Here is a 23,904-nt window from a genome sequence, read left to right on the forward strand (position 1 = left end):
CCTCTCCCCATTGCAAATAGTGCAGACGGGTGGAGAGGAGGCAGAGAGGGGGCGGGAGCTGAGTTTCTGCTCCTGGGCTCTTCCAGCCTCCCCCCCTGCACATGAGGACAACGTATATCGGCTCGGCGTGAAAACCGAGCCGATATACGTTCGTGGGAATGCAGCCTTAGACTGTATTAGTCATTAATGTGGCATTTTCTGTTGAATGTGAAGAAAGCACTTGTTTAAATTAAATGGATCAGTCATATGGGGGAACTGAACAGCTCCAAAAGGACCTCATTGACTTAAATGGGGTCCGTTGGATCTCCGTTCAGCTGCCTGGCATTTTACCAGATGAAAAAGTCCTTCATGCAAGATTTTTCTTCCAGCATTTTGTGCCGGATCTGCGACAGAACCTCTGAACCGATGTTCCAACGCAGATGTGAACATCGCCTTACTTTAAAGAAGACCTGCCGGCTCTCTTGACATGTCTGGTTTAATAAATGTTAGTATTTAGTATTAAATAACTATGGAACATCTGTTATTAGACCTCTGTGTGGTGCTGTTCTGTTGGGCCAGTTTCACAAAAGTGTATTGCGGGTATATTTATATGGACAAGTGTTCCAGCCTAACCACGGGTCAGGTTCCTATGATGCTGTGAGTTTGGATCAGTAGACTCACAGTTGAGCTAGGACACTTATGGGAAACTGGCTGTATTTCTCCGAGACATTTATGAATAAATTGACTACTAGAGGCTACAAATGTGAAAAAAAGAAAAAAAAGGTCAGCACTACCCAATGGAAATATATCCCAATAGAAATGTATAGGTGCACGTTAAACCATGGCTGCAACATACAGTAGAAGCAGGAGCATTCTGAAAGGTAGGAACTCAGCTTTCCCAGGTTGAGATTATAGCGCCTGGTTTTAGCGTTAGGGCGCATATGGGGTTGGTCACCTGGACGTTGGTAGATGGGCCAATGTAATTTGATCAAATTATATACCAAGAACCTTGCATTATTTAAGGTGGTTAGAGTATTGATTATAGGTATGTATACCTCTGATAGTAAATTTATTTTGCATGCTGTTGCCATTTTTTGTTTCTGTTTCTACTGTATGTTGCAGCCACGGTTTAACGTGCACCTATATATTTCTATTGGGATATATTTTCATTGGGTAGTGCTGAACTTTTTTTCTTTTTTGTACAAGTATTGTGAAGTTTTGGCTGCCTTCACCTGCTCGTGCACACCTGTCACCCATTTACCTTCTGTCCCTCCTACTGGAACATCTAAATGGTATCCTACCTTCCTTGGTTTTATTTGTAGGCTTAGTCCCAAGAGGAGCATTCTGAAAGGTTGGAACTCAGCTTTCCCAGGTTTAGATTATACCGCCTGGTTTTAGCGTTAGGACCCATCTGAGAGCTTGGTCACCTGGACGTTGGTAGATGGGCCAATGCAACTTGATCAAATTATATACCAAGAACCTTGTATTATTTAATGTGGTTAGAGTATTGATTATAGGTATGTATACCTCTGATAGCAAATTTATTTTGCATGCTGTTGCCATTTTTTGTTTCTGCTTCTAACCAATTTAAAAAAGACATAGACAAACTGGAGCTAGTTCAGAGAAGAGTTACCAAGATGGTGAGCAGTCTGCAAAACATGTCCTATGAGGTGACGGTTAAAAGATCTGGGAATGTTTAGCTTTAGAGATGAGCGAGCACCAAAATGCTCGGGTGCTCGTTACTCGGGATGAAATTTTCGCGATGCTCGACGGTTCGTTTCGAGTAATGAACCCCATTGAAGTCAATGGGCGACTCGAGCATTTTTGTATATCACCGATGCTCGCTAAGGTTTCCATTTGTGAAAATCTGGGCAATTCAAGAAAGTGATGGGAACGACACAGCAACGGATAGGGCAGGCGAGGGGCTACATGTTGGGCTGCATCTCAAGTTCACAGGTCCCACTATTAAGCCACAATAGCGGCAAGAGTGGGTCCCCCCTCCCAACAACTTTTACTTCTGAAAAGCCCTCATTAGCAATGCATACCTTAGCTAAGCACCACACTACCTCCAACAAAGCACAATCACTGCCTGCATGACACTCCGCTGCCACTTCTCCTGGGTTACATGCTGCCCAACCCCCCCCCCCGCACGATGCAGTGTCCACAGCGCACACCAAAGTGTCCCTGCGCAGCCTTCAGCTGCACTCATGCCACACCACCCTCATGTCTATTTATAAGCGCGTCTGCCATGAGGAGGAACCGCAGGCACACACTGCAGAGGGTTGGCACGGCTAGGCAGCGACCCTCTTTAAAAGGGGCGGGGCAATAGCCCACAATGCTGTACAGAAGCAATGAGAAATATAATCCTGTGCCACCGCCATCAGGAGCTGCACACGTGGGCATAGCAATGGGGAACCTATGTGCCACACACTATTCATTCTGTCAAGGTGTCTGCATGCCCCAGTCAGACCGCGTTTTTTTATAAATAGTCACAGGCAGGTACAACTCCGCAATGGGAATTCCGTGTGCACCCACAGCATGGGTGGCTCCCTGGAACCCACCGGCTGTACATAAATGTATCCCATTGCAGTGCCCATCACAGCTGAGGTAACGTCCGCTTAAATGCAGGTGGGCTTCGGCCCACACTGCATGCCCCAGTCAGATTGGGGTTCTTTAGAAGTGGACACATGCAGTTACAACTCTGTGTGGACCGACAGCATGGGTGGGTGCCAGGAAGCCATCGGCGGTACATAAATATATCCCATTGCATTGCCCATCACAGCTGAGGTAATGTCATGTTTAATGCAGGTGGGCTTCGGCCCACACTGCATGCCCCAGTCAGACTGGGGTTCTTTAGAAGTGGACACATGCAGTTACAACTCCCTGTGGACCCACAGCATGGGTGGCTCCCTGGAACCCACCGGCTGTACATAAATGTATCCCATTGCAGTGCCCAGCACAGCTGATGTAACGTCAGCTTTAATGCAGGTGGGCAAAAAATTAATTGGATTACACTGTAGGCGAGGGCCCCAAAAAATTGGTGTACCAACACTACTAATGTACGTCAGAAAAATTGCCCATGCCCAACCAAGAGGGCAGGTGAAACCCATTAATTGCTTTGGTTAATGTGGCTTAATTTGTAACTGGGCCTGGAGGCAGCCCAGTTAAAATAAAAATTGGTTCAGGTGCAAGTTTCAACGCTTTAATGAGCATTGAAACGTATAAAAATTGTTTACAAAAATTATATGACTGAGCCTTGTGGGCCTAAGAAAAATTGCCCGTTCGGCGTGATTACGTCAGGTTTCAGAAGGAGGAGCAGGAGGAGGAGGATGAATATTATAGACAGATTGATGAAGCTAAAAGGTCCACGTTTTTGATGGTGATAGAGAACAATGCTTCCATCCGCGGGTGCAGCCTACGTATTGTTTAGGTATCGCTGCTGTCCGCTGGTGGAGAAGAGAAGTCTGGGGAAATCCAGGCTTTGTTCATCTTGATGAGTGTAAGCCTGTCAGCACTGTCGGTTGACAGGCGGGTACGCTTATCTGTGATGATTCCCCCAGCCGCACTAAACACCCTCTCTGACAAGACACTAGTCGCAGGACAAGCAAGCACCTCCAGGGCATACAGCGCGAGTTCAGGCCACGTGTCCAGCTTCGACACCCAGTAGTTGTAGGGGGCAGAGGTGTCACGGAGGATGGTCGTGCGATCGGCTACGTACTCCCTCACCATCCCTTTACAGTGCTCCCGCCGACTCAGCCTTGACTGGGGAGCGGTGACACAGTCTTGCTGGGGAGCCAGAATGCTGTCAAAGGCCTTAGAGAGTGTTCCCCTGCCTGTGCTGTACATGCTGCCTGATCTCTGCGCCTCCCCTGCTACCTGGCCCTGGGAACTGCGCCTTCGGCCACTAGCGCTGTCGGATGGGAATTTTACCATCAGTTTGTCCACCAGGGTCCTGTGGTATAGCATCACTCTCGAACCCCTTTCCTCTTCGGGTATGAGAGTGGAAAGGTTCTCCTTATACTGTGGGTCGAGCAGTGTGTACACCCAGTAATCCGTAGTGGCCAGAATGCGTGTAACGCGAGGGTCACGAGAAAGGCATCCTAACATGAAGTCCACCATGTGTGCCAGGGTACCTGTACGCAACAAATGGCTGTCCTCACTAGGAAGATCACTTTCAGGATCCTCCTCCTCCTCCTCAGGCCATACACGCTGAAAGGATGACAGGCAAGCAGCATGGGTACCCTCAGCAGTGGGCCAAGCTGTCTCTTCCCCCTCCTCCTCATGCTCCTCCTCCTCCTCAACGCGCTGAGATATAGACAGGAGGGTGCTCTGACTAACCAGTCTTCCCCCGCCTCTGTTTCCGAGCGCAAAGCGTCTGCCTTTATGCTTTGCAGGGAACTTCTCAAGAGGCATAGCAGAGGAATGGTGACGCTAATGATTGCAGCATCGCCGCTCACCATCTGGGTAGACTCCTCAAAGTTTCCAAGGACCTGGCAGATGTCTGCCAACCAGGCCCACTCTTCTGAAAATAATTGAGGAGGCTGACTCCCACTGCGCCGCCCATGTTGGAGTTGGTATTCCACTATAGCTCTACGCTGCTCATAGAGCCTGGCCAACATGTGGAGCGTAGAGTTCCACCGTGTGGGCACATCGCACAGCAGTCGGTGCACTGGCAGATGAAACCGATGTTGCAGGGTGCGCAGGGTGGCAGCATCCGTGTGGGACTTGCGGAAATGTGCGCAGAGCCGGCGCACCTTTCCGAGCAGGTCTGACAAGAGTGGGTAGCTTTTCAGAAAGCGCTGAACCACCAAATTAAAGACGTGGGCCAGGCATGGCATGTGCGTGAGGCTGCCGAGCTGCAGAGCCGCCACCAGGTTACGGCCATTGTCACACACGACCATGCCCGGTTGGAGGCTCAGCGGCGCAAGCCAGCGGTCGGTCTGCTGTGTCAGACCCTGCAGCAGTTCATGGGCCGTGTGCCTCTTCTCTCCTAAGCTGAGTAGTTTCAGCACGGCCTGCTGACGCTTGCCCACCGCTGTGCTGCCACGACGCGCGACACCGACTGCTGGCGACGTGCTGCTGCTGACACATCTTGATTGCGAGACAGAGGTTGCATAGGAGGAGGAGGAGGAGGGTGGTTGAGTGGAGGAAGCAGATACTACCGCCGCAGATACTACCACCGAGCTGGGGCCCGCAATTCTGGGGGTGGGTAGGACGTGAGCGGTCCCAGGCTCTGACTCTGTCCCAGCCTCCACTAAATTCACCCATTGTGCCGTCAGGGAGATATAGTGGCCCTGCCCGCCTGTGTTTGTCCACGTGTTCGTTGTTAAGTGGACCTTGCCAATAACCGCGTTGGTGAGGGCGCGTACAATGTTGCGGGAGACGTGGTCGTGCAGGGCTGGGACGGCACATCGGGAAAAGTAGTGGCGACTGGGAACTGAGTAGCGCGGGGCCGCCGCCGCCATCATACCTTTGAAAGCCTCCGTTTCCACAACCCTATACGGCAGCATCTCCAGGCTGATAAATTTGGCTATGTGCACGTTTAACGCTTGAGCGTGCGGGTGCGTGGCGGCGTACTTGCGCTTGCACTCCAACACTTGCGCTAGCGACGGCTGGATGGTGCGCTGAGAGACATTGGTGGATGGGGCCGAGCACAGCGGAGGTGAGGGTGTGGGTGCAGGCCAGGAGACGGTAGTGCCTGTGTGCTGAGAGGGGGGTTGGATCTCAGTGGCAGGTTGGGGCACAGGGGGAGAGGCAGCGGTGCAAACCAGAGGGGGGGTGCTTGGCCATCATATGTCTGCCCATGCTGGTGGTGGTGAGGCTGGTGGTGGTGGCTCCCCGGCTGATCTTGGCTTGACAAAGGTTGCACACCACTGTTCGTCGGTCGTCTGCACTCTCTAAAAGCAGCCTCAACAGTACTGCACACGGTCAGATGTGGCCCTAAGAAGGAACGTTGGGGTTCTTGAAGCCTAAAATAACTCCTAACGCTCTCCCTATAGCAGCTCCGGCACCAGCAGCACTTTCCCTGATCTCTGTCAGAATGCATCTGTGGCGAGCCGCGGGAGGGGCCGATTTATATACTCGGGTGACACCTGATCTCGCCAGCCACTCACTGCAGGGGGGTGGTATAGGGCTTGAACGTCGCAGGGGGCAGTTGTAATGCCTTCCCTGTCTTTCTATTGGCCAGAAAAGCGCGCTAATGTCTCAGAGATGAAAGTGAAAGTAACTCGAACATCGCGTGGTACTCTTCTCGAGTAACGAGCATCTCGAACACGCTAATACTCGAACAAGTATCAAGCTCGGACGAGTACGTTCGCTCATCTCTATTTAGCTTCCAAAAAAGAAGGCTGAGAGGAGACTTAATAGCGGTCTACAACTATCTGAAGGACTGTCACAGTGCAGAGGGATTAGCCCTATTCTCATTTGCACAAGGAAAGACTAGAAGCAATGGGATGAAACTGAAAGGGAGGAGACACAAATTAGATATTAGAAAAAAACTTTCTGACAGTGAGGGCTTGGTCACACGACCGTTTTTTGGTCCGATCTGCAGACGCGCTTGCGATCTGCAGATCTATAGACCCAATGCATCCCAATGGGATCGGTCACATGTCCGCTTTTTATGCGGATGTGCGATCAATTATAGGACACAACTATTCGCAGAACGCGCCTGTCTGCGTTCTGCGCATCGCTGTGTTCTATATATGGGCTCAATGGGGCCGGCGGCAGCAGCGCCGACCCCATTGAGAACATATACTTAAAGATCGTTCTCCTCTGCCACAGCTGTAACAGCTGTGGCAGAGGAAAACGATGTTCGCCCATTGAATTCAATGGAGCCGGCAATACGAGCAATGGGCTGCCGGCAAGCGCGGGATGAATACTCGGGAAGAGCTTAAAAATATAAGCCCTTCCCTGAAAACCATCCTAAAATGTGTAAAATTAAAACAAAATGTATACTCACCTTTTACTTGCAGCCAGAGTTCAGCCGCGTCCGGCCGCAGTTCTCCTGAACTGCTCTGTGTAGTATTCAGCAGGCGGGGATTTAAAATCCCTGCCTGCTGAATGGGCTGCCTCTGATTGGTTACAGCCCTCACCAATCAGAGGCAGCTCTCACTCACCCATTCATGAATTCATGAATGGGTGAGTGAGTGCTGCCTCTGATTGGCTGAGCGCAGGGACCAATCAGAGGCAGCTCTCAGCTATTGAATGACAGCTGAGAGCTGCCTCTGATTGGTCCCTGCTCTCAGCCGACTCCATTGAATTCAATGGGTGAACATCGTTCTCCTCTGCCACAGCTGTGGCACAGCTGTGGCAGAGGATAGCGGGCAGTGCGGGGCAGTTTCACTGAAAACGCCACTAGGTGCAGCTTTTTCAGCGAATCGTCGGCCCCGGTCACGCGATTTGCGGATGCGCATCCGTTATGTGATCCGCAAATCGCGGGAAAAAACGCTCGTGTGACCGATGCCTGAGTGGATCAATGAGTGGAACAGGTTACCACGAGAGGTGGTGACTTCTCCTTCAATGGAAGTGTTCAAACAAAGGTTGGACAAATATTTGTCTGGAATGATTTAGTGAATCCTGCACTGAGCAGGGGTTGGACATGATGACCCTGGAGGCCCTTTTCAACTCTACCATTCTGTGATTCTAGGGTGATCAATGAGTGGAACATGTCACCATGGGAGGTGGTGAGTTCTTCTTCAATGGAAGTCTTCAAATAGAGGCTAGACAGACATCTGTCTGGGATGATTTAGTAAATCCTGCACTGAGCAGGGGGGTGGAATAGATGACCCTGGAGGTTCCTTCCAACTCTACCATTCTATGATTCTAAATGGTCTTACACTGATGTTGTGACATCATGCCAGACCCATACCAGCTCCTAGACGGCGCCTAAAAATTTGTGACAGCTAGACATCCAAACCAAGATGGTAAAGCAGACCTCTAATTACAAAATACTGTCCTATTTAAGAGCAGCACAGTATATAGACACGTCAGCCAGGCTATTATTCCACAAAGCAAAAAAGATTGTGCTAAAAGTAAACTGCAAACCCATAGTGATGAGTCTACTGTAGTGATGAGCCTGATGCACCTTCATCCCCGTCTGATGATACATAGTGGCTGCCATGCGACAGAACAGAAGCGGCAGCCGCGTTCTCACGAAGACAGCAGACTCCTAAGTAAACACAACTATGGCTTTATCTCTTCGTAGTGGGTTTTTAACAAATGGCATAATACTTTTTTGTGCACTTTGGAATAACCCCCTAACGAACTTGTCATTATAGCATGCTGCTCTTACATAGGACACAATGTTTTCTGCTATTTACCGCTCATATTAGTAAGATTTTTGCTTTTCTTTTCATTGTTCTGACATTTTGAAAGACTTATTATGATGCCATTTAAATTCAATGAGTGACTTCATCTAAGGAAGGAGACAAAGGATGGCGAATTGGTTACTTATCCATAAGTTCCTAGCTGAAAAGGGGAACGTAATGGCGTCCTGTCATGTTCGGGCACCGTAAACATAAATCAGGAACAGCACACAGCAGGGACAAACCTGGTTGCATCTAGATGTGATCTTAGAGAAGTACTTTGGTATATTAATGAGCATGGGGAGGAATCCCTTATAAATAGTTAGTGAGTCATCCAGCGAGACGCCATTGTTTACTGCCATCCTATCAAATATTATTACAGCTGACCTTTCACAGGGTTTTCTCATTTATTTATGTCTTTAGTCTCTCACCAGATATAAAATGCACCATTATTTTTCAGAATAAAGAAAACAAATAATATAACAACAATCTGCACGGTACTATTTAAATACTTATACTAGCCATGCGCCTCCATTCACAGTAAACAGGCCGTTGTTCATAGTTTTATTGCTTTCACTGCATGCATTCACACGGCACAATTATTGTGCAAACCAATCGATCTAATGAGCAATTTGCACGATCTAATGAGCAATTTGCATGATAAAAACATCGCTGGGGGTAAAACAGAGAATTATGAGTGATATAAATAAAACTCTGACTTAGAGCGGCTCCACATCGGCGTATTTGCGTGCACAATACGCAGAGAATAGAGCCCATTGATTTAAATGGGTTTGTTCACATTTCCGTATTGCGCGCATTCGGTCATGCAAAAAAAAAAAAATACAACATGCTCTACTATTCTGCGTATTTGCGCACCTCATAGAAGTCAATAGGTGATGTGCAAATGTGTGCGCAATACGCACGGAGATGCTTGAATCATTGTATAATTCCACTGGACAAAGAACACACCTGGAACTCATTAAGACTAATTAGCCATTTCAATAGGTGTATCTTTCTTTGTCGGACACGAATGAACATAGCTTGCGGGCACAAAAAGTACAGTAAAATGGACCGATGCACGCGCAAAAAAGCATTATTAGTTCCACAAAAAAACTATGCATACGCTCATATGAAGGAGGCCTAACAGAAAATCTATAATGATGACTGAGGTCTGAGGTTTGTAAAGAAGAAGGCAGAATTAAAGGGGCTGTTTCATCAGGACATCCACAGTCCATATATCCTAATAGACTGTGTGTGACATAGATTAAGTCATATCTGCATTGGACCCTTTGGCTAAAGGTTCTGTCACAGATCTGGATGCAAACACTGGAAGAACAAGCGTGTCATGCGGAGCTTTTTCTTCCATCTAAAAGCCAAGCAGCTGACCAGAAAGAATGCGGATCCCATTATAGTCAATGGGGTTTGCCCTGCACTGTCTGGTTTCAACTTGAGGCAGAACCATTCAGCCATAGGGATTCCCCTTTCCTGCTCCCCATACGGAGCAGGTCAGCGCAATCCCTAGGGCAGATGTGAAAGCAGTCTTACTCTGGAGCGGAGAGCTTTAGCAAGCATTGGATCTTCTGAACTCACCTTGTCCATGATTACATGACAAAGCAAGCACAGCTGTTCATTTGAAAGGTGACTCTATGATATTATGTTTTCCCTGCAGTTGACATTGAATGGAAAATCTATGGCTGGCTGGAGAATTCCTCGATTCATAGTTTGTGACCTGCAGTATTTCACAGATTGAAACAACTAGCTACTTTAATTGTAGTGAGTTTTTTCCCAATGACAACCACAATAATGACATGTACAGGGTGATTTATAAAGAATGGGGCAAAAGGAAAGCTGATTTCTATATACATGAACTGACATACAACAGCCAGAAAAACAGGAAAGTTAGAACTACTCTTTGTATTGCACCTTACAGATTTAATGTGGGCGCCGCTGGTGACACCGATGTCCTATCAGTGGTCCAGTTCTAACCAGATGCATCCCAGTAGATGCTCTAGGCAGAACTGGACTACCGACTTTACATTTTCCATGTCACCAGCGCTGCCAACATTGAGGATGCATTAAAAAATTAGAGTTCTATCTTTTCATGCCATTCTGGCTATTGTTTTTATGTCAATTCATGTATGAAGAAATAAGCTTTACAACAGTCTTTTAAATCACCAATGACCTTGCCTTACTTGATGCCTGTGTAGTTTTAGTGATTAAACTTTGTGCCATTGGTTGTCCTCTTCTTACTCGCCTTTCTTCCTAATAGGAAGTTCCTTGGCACAACTTAATATAGTATAATATTGGCATACCTCCAATTTCGTATTTTGCAGATAACATTAGATAATTCTTTTAGGAGTGATTTTTGCATAATATTATATCACTGCCATTTCCTCGCTATAGCCATGATCCAAGAACACCTTCTGGGACCCAATGCAAACCCTGTAACAAAGTCCCCAACTATAATGCTTTATTCATAGTACTAGGCTCCCTATATGCAGAAGAGAGGCCTAATGGGCCCCCTAAGGCTTCTGGGCCCGGGTGCAATCGCATCCCCTATAGTTACGCCAGTGATCACTGCCATTTCCTCACTATAGCCGTGATCCAAGAACACCACAAGGCTGCCAAAAACTTTCAACATCCCATGCTGTCAACCAGAGGCATAAGTTGAAGCTTCTGGGCCCCAATGCAAACCCTGTAACAGGGCTCCCTATACGGAGAAGAGAGGCCTTATAGGCCCCCTAAGGCTCCTGGGCCCGGGTGCAACCGCATCCCCTATAGTTACGTCATTGCTGTCACCCATGGTACATAATATCTCAGCAACACACAAACTGCAATTTACAAGGGCTTTGAGAAAAAAGTTTGCGTGTTGTCAGTAATAGCACTATAGCTGGCAGTCTATGGCTGTGAATTTTAGTGCTGCTATAAGGTTGTGTGTGAGGGGGATTCAAGGCACTTCTTAATTTCAACCAGTCCATCCCCAAGTTATTAAAGGGGTTGTCCCGAGGCAGCAAGTGGGTCTATACACTTCTGTATGGCCATATTAATGCACTTTGTAATATACATTGTGCATTAATTATGAGCCATACAGAAGTTATAAAAAGTTTTTTACTTACCTGCTCCGTTGCTGGCGTCCTCGTCTCCATGGTGCCGACTAATTTTCGCCCTCCGATGGCCAAATTAGCCGCGCTTGCGCAGTCCGGGTCTTCTCCTCTTCTCTATGGGGCTCCGTGTAGCTCCGTGTAGCTCCGCCCCGTCACGTGCCGATTCCAGCCAATCAGGAGGCTGGAATCGGCAATGGACCGCACAGAAGCCCTGCGGTCCATGAAGACAGAGGATCCCGGCGGCCATCTTCAGCAGGTGAGTATGAAGACGCCGGACCGCCGGGATTCAGGTAAGCGCTGTGCGGGTGGTTTTTTTAACCCCTGCATCGGGGTTGTCTCGCGCCGAACGGGGGGGGGTTTAAAAAAAAAAAAACCCGTTTCGGCGCGGGACATCTCCTTTAAGCTTTTTCTAGGCACTATCAGCAATGTTATAAAAGTACAATACTGGAAGAGCCAAGGTTGCCTTCATATCTATGTTCCATAACATCACGGCACAAAATACCGGAAGAAATAGCGTTGCATGCAAGATTTTTTTCTTCTGGTAAAATGGTGGCCAGATGAGCGGAAACCAAACAGACCCATTATGGTCAATGGGGTCTGTTCGGTTTAGTGATAAAACAGACCCGTATGGCCAGGAGATTCCCCTTTTCTGCTTTCTGAATGGAGCAGGAAAATAGAACCCCGAGCACTGGTATGAAAGCAGCCCAAAGAAATAGTCATTAATACGGTGCAGAGCAATGTGCAACCAGGGCAAACTTCAACCAAAATAGTGATTATTGCTCACTATCTGCATTGGTCCAATACATTGCAATAAAACAGCAAAATTAAATGGATTTTAAAGCCTGAAGAGTTTATTGGTTGAAACAGCAAACAAATGATATACAGTCTGTGTAATACATGAGTCTTAGGTGATGCTTGCTGTGCTGGATGAGCAAGGACAGGTTTACATTCTCATCAATCCAGTGCGTCAATATGGTTGTAAACTGACATTTCTTAGTTACAATGTATCATACAAAACAACACGAGAGGGAAAATAAATAGCAAGCTCTACCATATAACATGACTGCTAAATCAGCGGAAGCCTCATGGGACCCCGGAGTGCTCCTGCCTGACGAGAGCAAGCAGTACTTTACCGCCATTTCACAACTAAAACTCAACGCTACCCTATTGTAATGATCAGCTGATCACAATGGAGTATAAAGAAAATAGATTTCTTAAGGGGTTAATAAATCTTAACCCCGTAGTGACCAGCCTATTTTGTGCCTTAAGAACCAAGGGATTTTCATCATCCGTTGCTCGTGGATATACCCACATGATGTCTTGTTTTTAGTGGGACGAGTTGTATTTTTTTATGCCAGCACTCTGAGGTACATATAATGTATTGTTTAATTTTTCATACATTATTTTTAAGGGAAGAGAAGGAAAAAACATCCAGAAATTCCGCCATTGTTTTGGGGTTTTGTTTTTACGGCGTTCACCATTTGGTAAAAATAATATGGTAACTTTCTTTTCTGATCAGCACAATTATGGTGATACCAAGTTTATATGGATGTTTTTGGGTGCCTGCACACGGGCGGAATTTCTGCCGTGGTATTTTAAGCACATTGTCCACCCCTGACCGCAGCCAATATACTTCTATGGGGATCCGCAGTTGTCCCCAGATGGACGGCTTTGCATCGCGGATTTTCATGCGCTAGAAAAAAAACGCGGCATGTCCTAATTTGGGTCGGATTCTGTGCGTGGAGACTCTAATACAAGTGAATGGACGTGTTTTTTCACGCAGTACATCCGCAGTGCAGCTGCGGATGAAGGCACTGGTTACTATGACATTAGAGGACGTAGACGTGGTAGGAGGCTCCACAGGCAAATTTTAGCCGCACCACTGCCCTCAGTCACCTCATCCAGCAGCCACCAGCCACGAGCCTTGCTCTCACAAGCAAGAGGGACAAAATGGAGATTGGGTGTTGGTTTTTATGCTATTTTCCAAGGACTTGGGCAGTTTTCTAGGGGGTGGGTTACTATATGGGGCGGCTGCAGGTTTTTCCATGCATTTTTTTCCGCAGCACATCCGCATATATCCGCGCGTGATTTTTCACGCATCTGCACCTATCCGCAAGCACAATTTAGGTGCCATACCCAGGTCTCCCGCGCGTGAAAATCCGCTAACGTAATCCGGAACGCTCGTGTGCAGGCGGCCTTTTATCTTTTACTACTTTTGCACAATAAAAACATGTTTTTAGAGAAAAACTTTTGAATCTGCATCACCTCATTCTAAGGCCGCCTGCACACGGGCGGAAATCCCGCGGCGGGATTTCCGCCACTGAAAGCCTGCATAGGAGTGCATTACAATACACACTCCTATGCAGACGGCCGAGGTTTGGCCGCGCGAAATGTCGCGCGGCAAACAAACCGCGGCATGTCCTATTTCTGTGCGGGGCTCGCAGAGCCTCGCACAGAAACGTCACTCACCCAGCCGCCGGCTCTGGTCTGCGCATGCGCCGGCTGCCCGGCAGCCGGCACATGAAAGAGCCGGGGCCGCCGGGCGCGGGTGAGTACGCGCTCCTCCCAGCAGGCGGTGGGGTCGGGTCCCGCGGCGATAATTCTCGCCGCCAGATCCGACCCGTCCGTCTGCAGGCGGCCTAAGATGGATTGCATTGTTATTTTTCCAATAACGGAGCTCTGTGAGGGCTTGTTTAATGCAGGAAGGGTTGTAGTTTTCATTGGTAGCAGTTTGAAGTACCTGTGGCTTTTAGATTGCCTTTTATTGCATTTTCTGGGAGGCAAACTAAAGAAAAATAACAATTCTGTCATTACGTTTAAAAACAATTTTTATGATATTCACCAGGCAGGATAAATAACAAAATATTTTCATTTTCTGGGTTGTTACGAATGCAGCAATACCTAAGATGTGCCGATTTAAAAAAAATTTTTTTTTGAAGGGGGGAGGGGTGTATTTTATAAATTTCAATTTTTTTTGTAGGGGAAAATGCTTTTTTAACTGATTTTTTTTCCTTTAAACTAAAGTTGAATTTTTTGTCACTATTTTTTTAGTTTGTGAAGGGGACTTGAAGATGTGATTGTTCGATTGCTGGAATAGTACACTGCAACACTTATGTACTGCATTCTACTAAGCCTATGACAACAGCCTATTAGACTCTGCAGAAGGTGGAAGGTAATAGGTGGTGTTACATGGCAGAGATGAAGGCCTTTGTCAGGCTTCCGGATGCCATGAGAACCCAATGGTACTTTGAAATCGTATTGCAGGGTGTCGATGGGTGACAGAAGGAGCTCCTTCCTCCTGTCATCTGCTTACATGCTGCAGTTGCTAGTGATTGTGGCAGCTAAGTGGTTAAACTGACAGAATCTGAGCTTTCTCTGCTACTGGCTGTTAGAGCAGGAGCCTGGCTGTCAGTAGTCAGCCAAGCTACATCCTTAAAGATATGTATATGCAGGTTTAAAGCCCATTAGTGAGGTCCATAAAAAGGCGGTCTCTAATGTGTTAAAGGGGTTGTCTAGTTTCGCCTGGGAGTGTGTCCAAGTAAGGCTCATCAGCTGGTTACATCTGAGGACTCACAATGCACATACTCGCTTTTCCTGCAGCATCAAACATGAAACAAAGCCTACAAGAGCCGATCGGCATCTATTGATAATAATGAATGCAGTTTTCCTTTTGACATGCCTCCCAGAGATGACTAGTAGGGAGGCGTCCTGATCAGAGAACGCACTCTATTTCCTCATAGTGCACTAGTAGTGCATTATATAAGTGATTGGCCAAGTATATAAACCCTTCAAAAGTAATGCTTATGAAAGAGGTTGTCTGCTTTATTATGAGGGCCCATCAAGAATAATCTGATCATGCAATGTTGCACAGTTGGAATTCACAGTGATAAACTGTAATCTGCATAGGAACCTAATAACAGATTTTCAATTCTCATGCAGCACGATACAGGAGACATCAACCATATAAGGCTCATTGGGCTGTCAATATAATGCATGCTCAAGCCATGAGAATGAGAGATGCTTTCTGCAGCTGCTCTCTGCTCTGGCCAATGAATGAAGGTCGTATAGGAGAGGCTCCTCTATTGGAATAACCTGATAAAATATTTGAAATTGGGTTTTCTAAACTAGTTGAGAGCATAATAAGTTGTTGGTGTTGTGTATATTTGACCTCCCTATATGCTCAAAATCTCACTTTTACAAAGTTGTGTTGCAATTTTCTATTTCCACTACTCAGAAAACATGATATTTACATGATATTCCTCTGACTCATTCCTCTGAATATTCCAAAATACCATATAAAGTAGAAAACGGATCAAATCAATAGGCACAGCAATGATAGCTTAAGCAACCACGACAGGGTATGTATCTCCAACAACTGTTTCTTTGCTGTTGAACCCTGCGATTCTTTCTGCAAATGATTCACATTTGTAAAATGAAGGCACATAGCATAATACTTTGTGATACAATACTTCCAGTGTTTTTTAAATGTTCATTAAGTCATTTATTGTAAAGCCAGTGTACCAAGCGGTGTATTGAAATGACTGATATGGTCCAGTGAATGAGAAAAAGGCAAAAATTACTAAGAACACAAGCTTACAAAAGCTATACTTTAAAGATCAGCTGGTGGGACAGTATGAATAGTTAGTGCAACCTCATATAACACTTCTTTATTGGTTACATAATGTCTTCCAACAATTGAGACAACAACCATTTCCGCCTAGCATGAGTAAGATGTAGCTACAACAACCCTGTGTAGCATGGGCAGGCAGTATACAGTAGATGTATAGTAGTACATAGGACGCTAAACTGTTAGGTAAATTGTACTCTCACACTCCATTCAGTATAGACTCTATTAAGGTATGTAATACTAATTACACTTTAGATGTACCAGATCAATACAGAAGGTAAATTATATAACTAAGCACCAAATATTATTTCTGACTACATGCATTTGAGTTGCAACTTACAGTACTACACCCTGTATGTATAATTAGCAAAGATTAGACTTTTATAATGGAAAATATAGAAAATTTGTAAAAGAAATCAAATACTAACAATAGCGAGATGGTCAGGCCAGACCCCCCTGACCCGAACTGCTCTCAGTAGTGCAATATTTGTACATCATACCCCGCAGTATGTCAGTCATTATATGCATCACGTTTCATTGTATTAAGCTGTGATGCTTGATAATTTACTGTCAGCAAACACTCTGCACAATAAGTTAATAATACAAACTGATCCGCATTCGCCTAAATTACAGTTTATATCACAGATGTACGAGTGTAACACGACGCATTTCTTTGGGTTTCTTACAAAGTGCTTTAAAAAAATGTCAATATATCCATAAAAGAATTGATTACATGCCAGGATCATTTCACGTGTGCAAAACTGCTCTTTCATTAAAAAATATATATTTATTCATTTCTTAAATAAGGCTATTAGTTACTGGGTTATAGAACAGAATGCGGAATCAGAATCTATGTAATTTATAGAATACCGGAGACATGATGATAACACAGAATAGGACAGAAATTTTACTTTGGTTTTTAGTTCATAACTTTGTTCATTACACAGCAGATATACAATGTGATGGGTCATTTCAGCAGGCCTGAGGATTTAAAGGTAACGGGCATTTGTTGCTCTGACCCTGCGCAACAAGTGGACCAAAGACAATGTTTTGTTCTTCTTGTGCATGGAATCCTTCCCTTATCCTCAAGAGTCATCGTAGAGAGGGTTGTTGTAGTTTCCTAGTGACCCGTAATCTTGGTCTTCTAGTAGTCTTCCATATGATGAATGCCTAGAAAATATAAGATTTATAAAGCATGAAAATAATGTTGCAGGATTGGAAATATCCTCCTTAAATATTTCCCGATACTAAATTTAAAAAAATATTGTTAGTGCCAATTTATTGCACAACGCTTTCAGGTAATTTATTTATTACCCCCAACCAAGCTGGGTACTCATTTTTCCGACCTTGGAGGGATGGAAGGCTGAGTCAACCTTGAGCTGACTACCTGAACCAAGCAGAGAATGAACCCTGCAACCTTCAGGTTGGGAGCGAGAGCTTAATACTCTTAATAATGCGCCACACAATGGCCTATTTAATATCAGATCCTTAGGGATCCAACTCCCATCACTCTCATCAATTTGCTGACTAAAGGGGAATCATTTTTTTACCAAGCACAGTACCGTTTGGTGGTGACTATGCCTGGTTCCACACCTCACTCCTATTCAAGTGTATGGGACTGACCTGCAATACAAGGCACAACCACTATAATATGGATGGCGCTGTGCCTGGTAAACAAAAAAATAAATGAAGGGGAGTTCACAGTCCCTTGAGACAGGTGATTGGCTGAGTTGGTCTCCATTGGTCAGATCCCAAAGATAGGCTCTTGCTATCAATATTATTCTCCCTGAAAACCCCTTTAATTGTGAACTGTAACAAAGACGCTGATGGATCCCATTTAATGCTGCTACCTTACGCATTAGTTAACCCCTTAACACAAAAGGGCATAAATTTATGTCCTAGGTGCATGGTACTTAACTCAACAAGAAGCAAGCTTACGTCCTGTGGATGCCACGGGCTTAGAAGTGAGCCTGCACCATCCTGCAGTGGAAGCCAGCTGTGACTGACAGCTGGCCTCCTGTTCCACAGGGGGTATTGTTAGAACAATGATGTATATTGACAATAACCTATCAAAATAACCATAACCATTAAAGGGGTTGTACCATAATAATTACAAGTTAACCCCTATCCAGAGGAGACACCCCCAATGATCTAAAAAATTAAGATCCAATTCATGTTCCTTGTCCTCCTCACTGCAGGCTCACTGCACCCCCTGCAGTGATGAGGAGATAAAGGGAGCACTTGTAGGCAAGTGCACTGAAGCTTCATTCACTTTCAATGGGATTGCAGAGATACCCAAGCAGCACGCACTCACATACTTCCGTCAGTCCTATTGAAATGGATTGCCAACTGCACATGCTCAGCCAGCACTTCACTTGTTCTGATGTCACTGTGCGGCAAGAAGTGACCCCACAATGGTGGGGCGAGGTGGACACGGGAGTCCAGTTCTTTGGATTGGTGGGTATTTCAGCAGTGAAACCCCCCACAACTAGCAAGTTATCCCCTAACCAGTGAATAGGGGATAACTTGTGATTTTGGTAGAACCCTTTAGGCTGCGTTCACACGGGCGATAAAGTAACGTGATTTCCTTGCATTGCGACAATGCTACAAATCGCATGTATGTGAAGCCCATGCTTTCCTATGGGTTCCTTCACATTTGCGATGTTTTGTAGCATGATACAAAAGTAAAAAACTTTGCAGGTTTTGCGATATGCACGTGACTTGTGAGGTCTAGTAGCCCATGTTTCCCTATGAAGCCTTGCTTTCTGTTTCATCGCATGAAAACCATTTTTCGTGCAGTGCGATGCAACTTTGACAATAGGAAATCCTACTGTAAAAGCCCTAAAATAAGCCCTATCTGCAGAAAAAAAAATTGAAAAAATCTCCCAACATATATCCCCTAAGAAGCACTGTCCAGCTCTGGCTCTTCTCCCGAGTCCCAGGAAATTGTCTTCAGCATCTCTTCTGGCCGGGGATTAGAAAATCTCCGGCTCCAGGTTGCGCTGCCTCAGATTGGCTGAGGGCCCCAATTCAGCCAATCAGAGTCAGGCTCGATGAATCAATCACAGCCAATGAATGGCTGTGATTTGTTCATCAAGCGCTGGCTCTGATTGGCTGAGCGTCACAGCCAATTAAAGGCAGCGCTTTCCAATCCCCAGCGAGAAGAGATGCTGAAGACCAGTGCTGGGAACCAGGGAGAAGACAGGCGGAGCCGGACAGCGCTTCTAGGTGATATATTCTTTTCCTTTTTTTTTCGGCAGCTAGGCTTATTTACGGGGTAGGGCTTATATTTCAAATCCCCCTGCCGAAAATCCTCGCAAGTGGTGCTACCATGTCGCATGACTTTGTAGCACCACTTGCGACTTTGTAGCGCCACAAAATCGCACCACCGATGCGATATTACTGCAATTTTCTTGTGTCGCTATTTTGTCACCCGTGTAAAGGAGGCCTTAGTGTAATAACCATTTATTTACTCGTTTTTTAGTGAGTGTAGATAATAACATTCCTAGTGACATTTATTTATACAGTGTTTTGAAATGTTACAAAGTTCCCCTTTCTTCCTCAATTTTTAAGTTTTGGTTTTCCCCATCAACAGCATGACCTTCGGCCGCTTTTAATCATCATCTTGACTATTATACATTTACAAAACACAAAGCTACAATAGTCAATAAAAGTGATAAACATAATATGAGGCTATTATATCCTCAAGCGTCTCTTGTATTATGACTGGCTTTTCTAGTTTATGTCCTTCAACAAAGAGCTACGTTGGAAACTTACATTGCACATTTTCTGTAAACGTTCTAATCGGATTTTGTTAATCATTTTATTATCCTTTGTTGCTCTGTAATGCTGACTCATCAACTTTATAAGCTTTATAAAATAAAAAGTTTTGGACTCATTTATATCTTTGTGATATTAATATTTAACAGTTTTATTTTTGATCGGTTGACCATGAAAGCCGTCAGAACATACTTTGCAGATAAGGTTTGTTTCCCTGCCAAGAGTCTGAAGACAGCTAATAATAGTATATATATATATATATATATGTATATATATATATATATATATATATATATATATATCTGTCTCTAGTAATAACTAAAGTAGACGAAAGTGGAGAAAGATGAATTTAGTGAACTGAAGTTAACCAACTTTCATTTCCCAGTTCAGCTTAGCGTAAACTATCTGCTGAATTGAAACATGAAGCTTCTGTGCCTTCCTTATGTACAGAAAGAGCTGGAATTGTAATTATAAAGGTATTTTCTAGGACCTAGATATTTAAGGTTATGGCTAGAGATGAGCGAATGTACTCGGCCACGCACCTTTTTCACTCGAGCACCGCGATTTTCGAGTACTTCTCTACTCGGGTGAAAAGATTCGGGGGGCGCCGTGGGTGAGCAGGGGGTTGCAGAGGGGAGTGGGGGGGGGGAGAGTTAGAGAGAGAGAGCTCCCCCCTGTTCTCCACTGCTACCCCCTGCTCCCCGGCGCCCCCCGAATCTTTGCACCCCAGTAGCCAGGTACTCGAAAATAGCGATGCTCGATCGAGTAATTACTCGAAACGAGTACGTTCGCTCATCTCTAGTTATGGCTAGAGATGAGCGAGTATACTCGCTAAGGACAATTACTTGATCGAGCATTGTCCTTAGTGAGTATCTGCCCGCTCGGAAGAAAAGGTTCGGCTGCCGGCGCAGGTAAGAGGTGAGTTGCGGCAATGAGCAGGGGGAAGCGGGGGGGGGGGGGGGGGGGGGGGCGAGAGGGAGAGAGATCTCCCCTCCGTTCCTCCCCGCAAGCCACTGGCAGCCGTAACCTTTTCTTTTCCGAGCGGGCAGGTACTCGCTAAGGGCAATGCTCGATCGAGTAATTGCCCTTATAGCGAGTATGCTCGCTCATCTCTAGTTATAGCCTCTCCTTCAGGCCCGTGACATCACATATATTAGTAGGAAGGGGTATCATCTCTCCTTAAGGAGAGCACCTAGAAAGTGTGTGGAGACACCTAGGAGGGGAGTGAGGAGGATTATAAGACCATGCATGCTCCTCTGGGAAATATATGCAAATAAGGAAGATGAAACAATACCTCTGCAGTGCCACATATTGGATGGCAGTATTCCTGCAAATCAATGTCTGACCTTTTAAACTAGGTTTTAAAACAATGATTAGGAAGTAAAAACCAATGGGTGGTGCTGCAGAGGTGTTATTTCAGCTTCCTTATTTGCATATTTCCCAGAGGAGCATGCATAGCCTTAAAAGCCTCATCACACAACTTCTAGGTGTCTCCACACACCTTGTAGGTGCTCTCCTTAAGGAGAAATGATACCCTTTGTCAACCACATCTATAGGCCTCTCACTAGCCAAGCCAGAAACCTGCTGCACAATCAAGAGGGGCAAACCCCCCAAAAGAGCTGTAGGTGTATGGTTTTCTTGCTTGTTTTTTAATTGCAGATTATTGTTTTAAAGACTTTAAATGGTCTGACACCGATTTTTAGGAATGCTGCCTTCAATAGGTGGCGCTGAAAAGGTATTGTTTCATCTTCCTTATTTGCATCATATACATTAGTCACATGACTTTACTGCAGCTTAGTTCCATTCAAGTAGGAATGAGCTGCAATACCAGGCACCACCACTATGTGATATACAGTGCCATGTCTGTTATACAGTGAGGAGATCACAGCAGTCAAGCAGTTTATTGGCAGGGTGCTGGGGTTTGGACCCCCACTGATTTGATATTGATGACCTATCCTACAGATAGGTCATTAATGTTTACGTTCTAGATAAGTACTTTAATAATATATGCAAGAAAGCCTTAAGGCATCCATGCAAACAACTCAAACTGTAAGCATATTGACTGGAAAAGACAATCTTTACCATTACAGTACTTTTCTGGGAATCTTTTATTGATAATTTATCCTCCAGACAGGTCATCGCTATCGGATTGGGAGGTTTATGACACCCAGTCCATCAGCTGTTTGCTGGAGCGTCTGCACATTGGAACTGGAAAAGGCCCATACATTGCGCAGCGGCTCCGAATAGCACTGCAGACGCCCAGTTGTTTCAGCGGGACTGAGTCTAGGATAACATTGCACACCACTAAACACTGTATGACACTCCAGTTTTCAGCGGCCCCCAGCAAACAACTGATCGTTGAGGATTCTTGGTGTGGGACCCCCACCAATTTTTTTTGATGACTTATTCTAAGAAAAAGTTACCAATAGAGATGAGCGAGCACTAAAATGCTCGGGTGCTCGTTATTCGGGACGAACTTTTCGCGATGCTCGAGGGTTCGTTTCGAGTAACGAACCCCATTGAAGTCAATGGGCGACCCGAGCATTTTTGTATTTCGCCGATGCTCGCTAAGGTTTCCTTGTGTGAAAATCTGGGCAATTCAAGAAAGTGATGGGAACGACACAGCAACGGATAGGGCAGGCGAGGGGCTACATGTTGGGCTGCATCTCAAGTTCACAGGTCCCACTATTAAGCCACAATAGCGGCAAGAGTGGGGCCCCCCCCCTCCCAAAAACTTTTACTTCTGAAAAGCCCTCATTAGCATGGCATACCTTAGCTAAGCACCACACTACCTCCAACAAAGCACAATCACTGCCTGCATGACACTCCACTGCCACTTCTCCTGTGTTACATGCTGCCCAACCGCCCCCCCTCCCCCCCACAGCGCACACCAAAGTGTCCCTGCGCAGCCTTCAGCTGCCCTAATGCCTCACCACCCTCATGTCTATTTAGAAGTGCGTCTGCTATGAGGAGGAACCGCAGGCACACACTGCAGAGGTTGGCACGGCTAGGCAGCGACCCTCTTTAAAAGGGGCGGGGCGATAGCCCACAATGCTGTACAGAAGCAATGAGAAATAGAATCCTGTGCCACCGCCATCAGGAGCTGCACACGTGGGCATAGCAATGGGGAACCTATGTGTCACACACTATTCATTCTGTCAAGGTGTCTCTGCATGCCCCAGTCAGACCGGGCTTTTTAATTCATAGACACAGGCAGGTACAACTCCCTATTGTGAAGTCCCTGTCGACCGACAGCATGGGTGGCTCCCTGGAACCCACCGGCGATACACAAAAATATCCCATTGCAGTGCCCAACACAGCTGAGGTAGTAATGTCGTGCTTAATGCAGGTGGGCTTCGGCCCACACTGCATGCCCCAGTCAGACTGGGGTTCTTTACAAGTGGAAACAGATGCATTTATAATTCCCTGTGGACCCACAGCATGGGTGGCTTCCTGGAACCCACCGGCGGTACATAAAAATATCCCATTGCAGTGCCCAACACAGCTGAGGTAGTAATGTCGTGCTTAATGCAGGTGGGCTTCGGCCCACACTGCATGCCCCAGTCAGACTGGGGTTCTTTACAAGTGGACAGATGTAGGTTAAACTCCGTGTGCACCTACAGCATGGGTGGCTCCCTGGAACCCACCGGCGATACACAAAAATATCCCATTGCATTGCCCAACACAGCTGATGTAACGTCAGCTGTAATGCAGGTGGGCTAAAAATTCATTTGATTACACTGTAGGCGAGGGCCCACAAAAATTGCTGTACCAACAGTACTAATGTACATCCAAAAAATTGGCCATGGCCAACCAAGAGGGCAGGTGAAACCCATTAATCGCTTTGGTTAATGTGGCTTAAGTGGTAACTAGGCCTGGAGGCAGCCCAGTTTAACGAAAAATTGGTTCAAGTTAAAGTTTCAACGCTTTTAAGAGCATTGAAACATATAAAAATTGTTTAGAAAAATTATATGAGTGAGCCTTGTGGCCCTAAGAAAAATTGCCCGTTCAGCGTGATTACGTGAGGTTTCAGGAGGAGGAGCAGGAGGAGGAGGAGGAATATTAGACACAGATTGATGAAGCAGAAATGTCCCCGTTTTGGATGGTGAGA

General features: G+C 45.8%; 1 protein-coding gene across 1 annotated transcript in view; it reads right to left on the reverse strand.

The window, feature by feature from the left end:
- Positions 1 to 12,215: 12,215 nt before the first annotated feature.
- PARM1 (prostate androgen-regulated mucin-like protein 1) overlaps positions 12,216 to 23,904 on the reverse strand; it is a 112,343-nt gene continuing 100,654 nt past the window's right edge. Inside the window, exon 4 of the mRNA XM_066574079.1 lies at positions 12,216 to 17,183. Within this exon, the coding sequence (XP_066430176.1) occupies positions 17,099 to 17,183 (85 nt within the window). The 3' untranslated portion in view covers positions 12,216 to 17,098. The remainder of the gene's footprint in view (positions 17,184 to 23,904) is intronic.

The sequence above is a fragment of the Eleutherodactylus coqui genome, chromosome 7 (assembly GCF_035609145.1).
Source record: "Eleutherodactylus coqui strain aEleCoq1 chromosome 7, aEleCoq1.hap1, whole genome shotgun sequence".
NCBI classification, from domain to species: domain Eukaryota; kingdom Metazoa; phylum Chordata; class Amphibia; order Anura; family Eleutherodactylidae; genus Eleutherodactylus; species Eleutherodactylus coqui.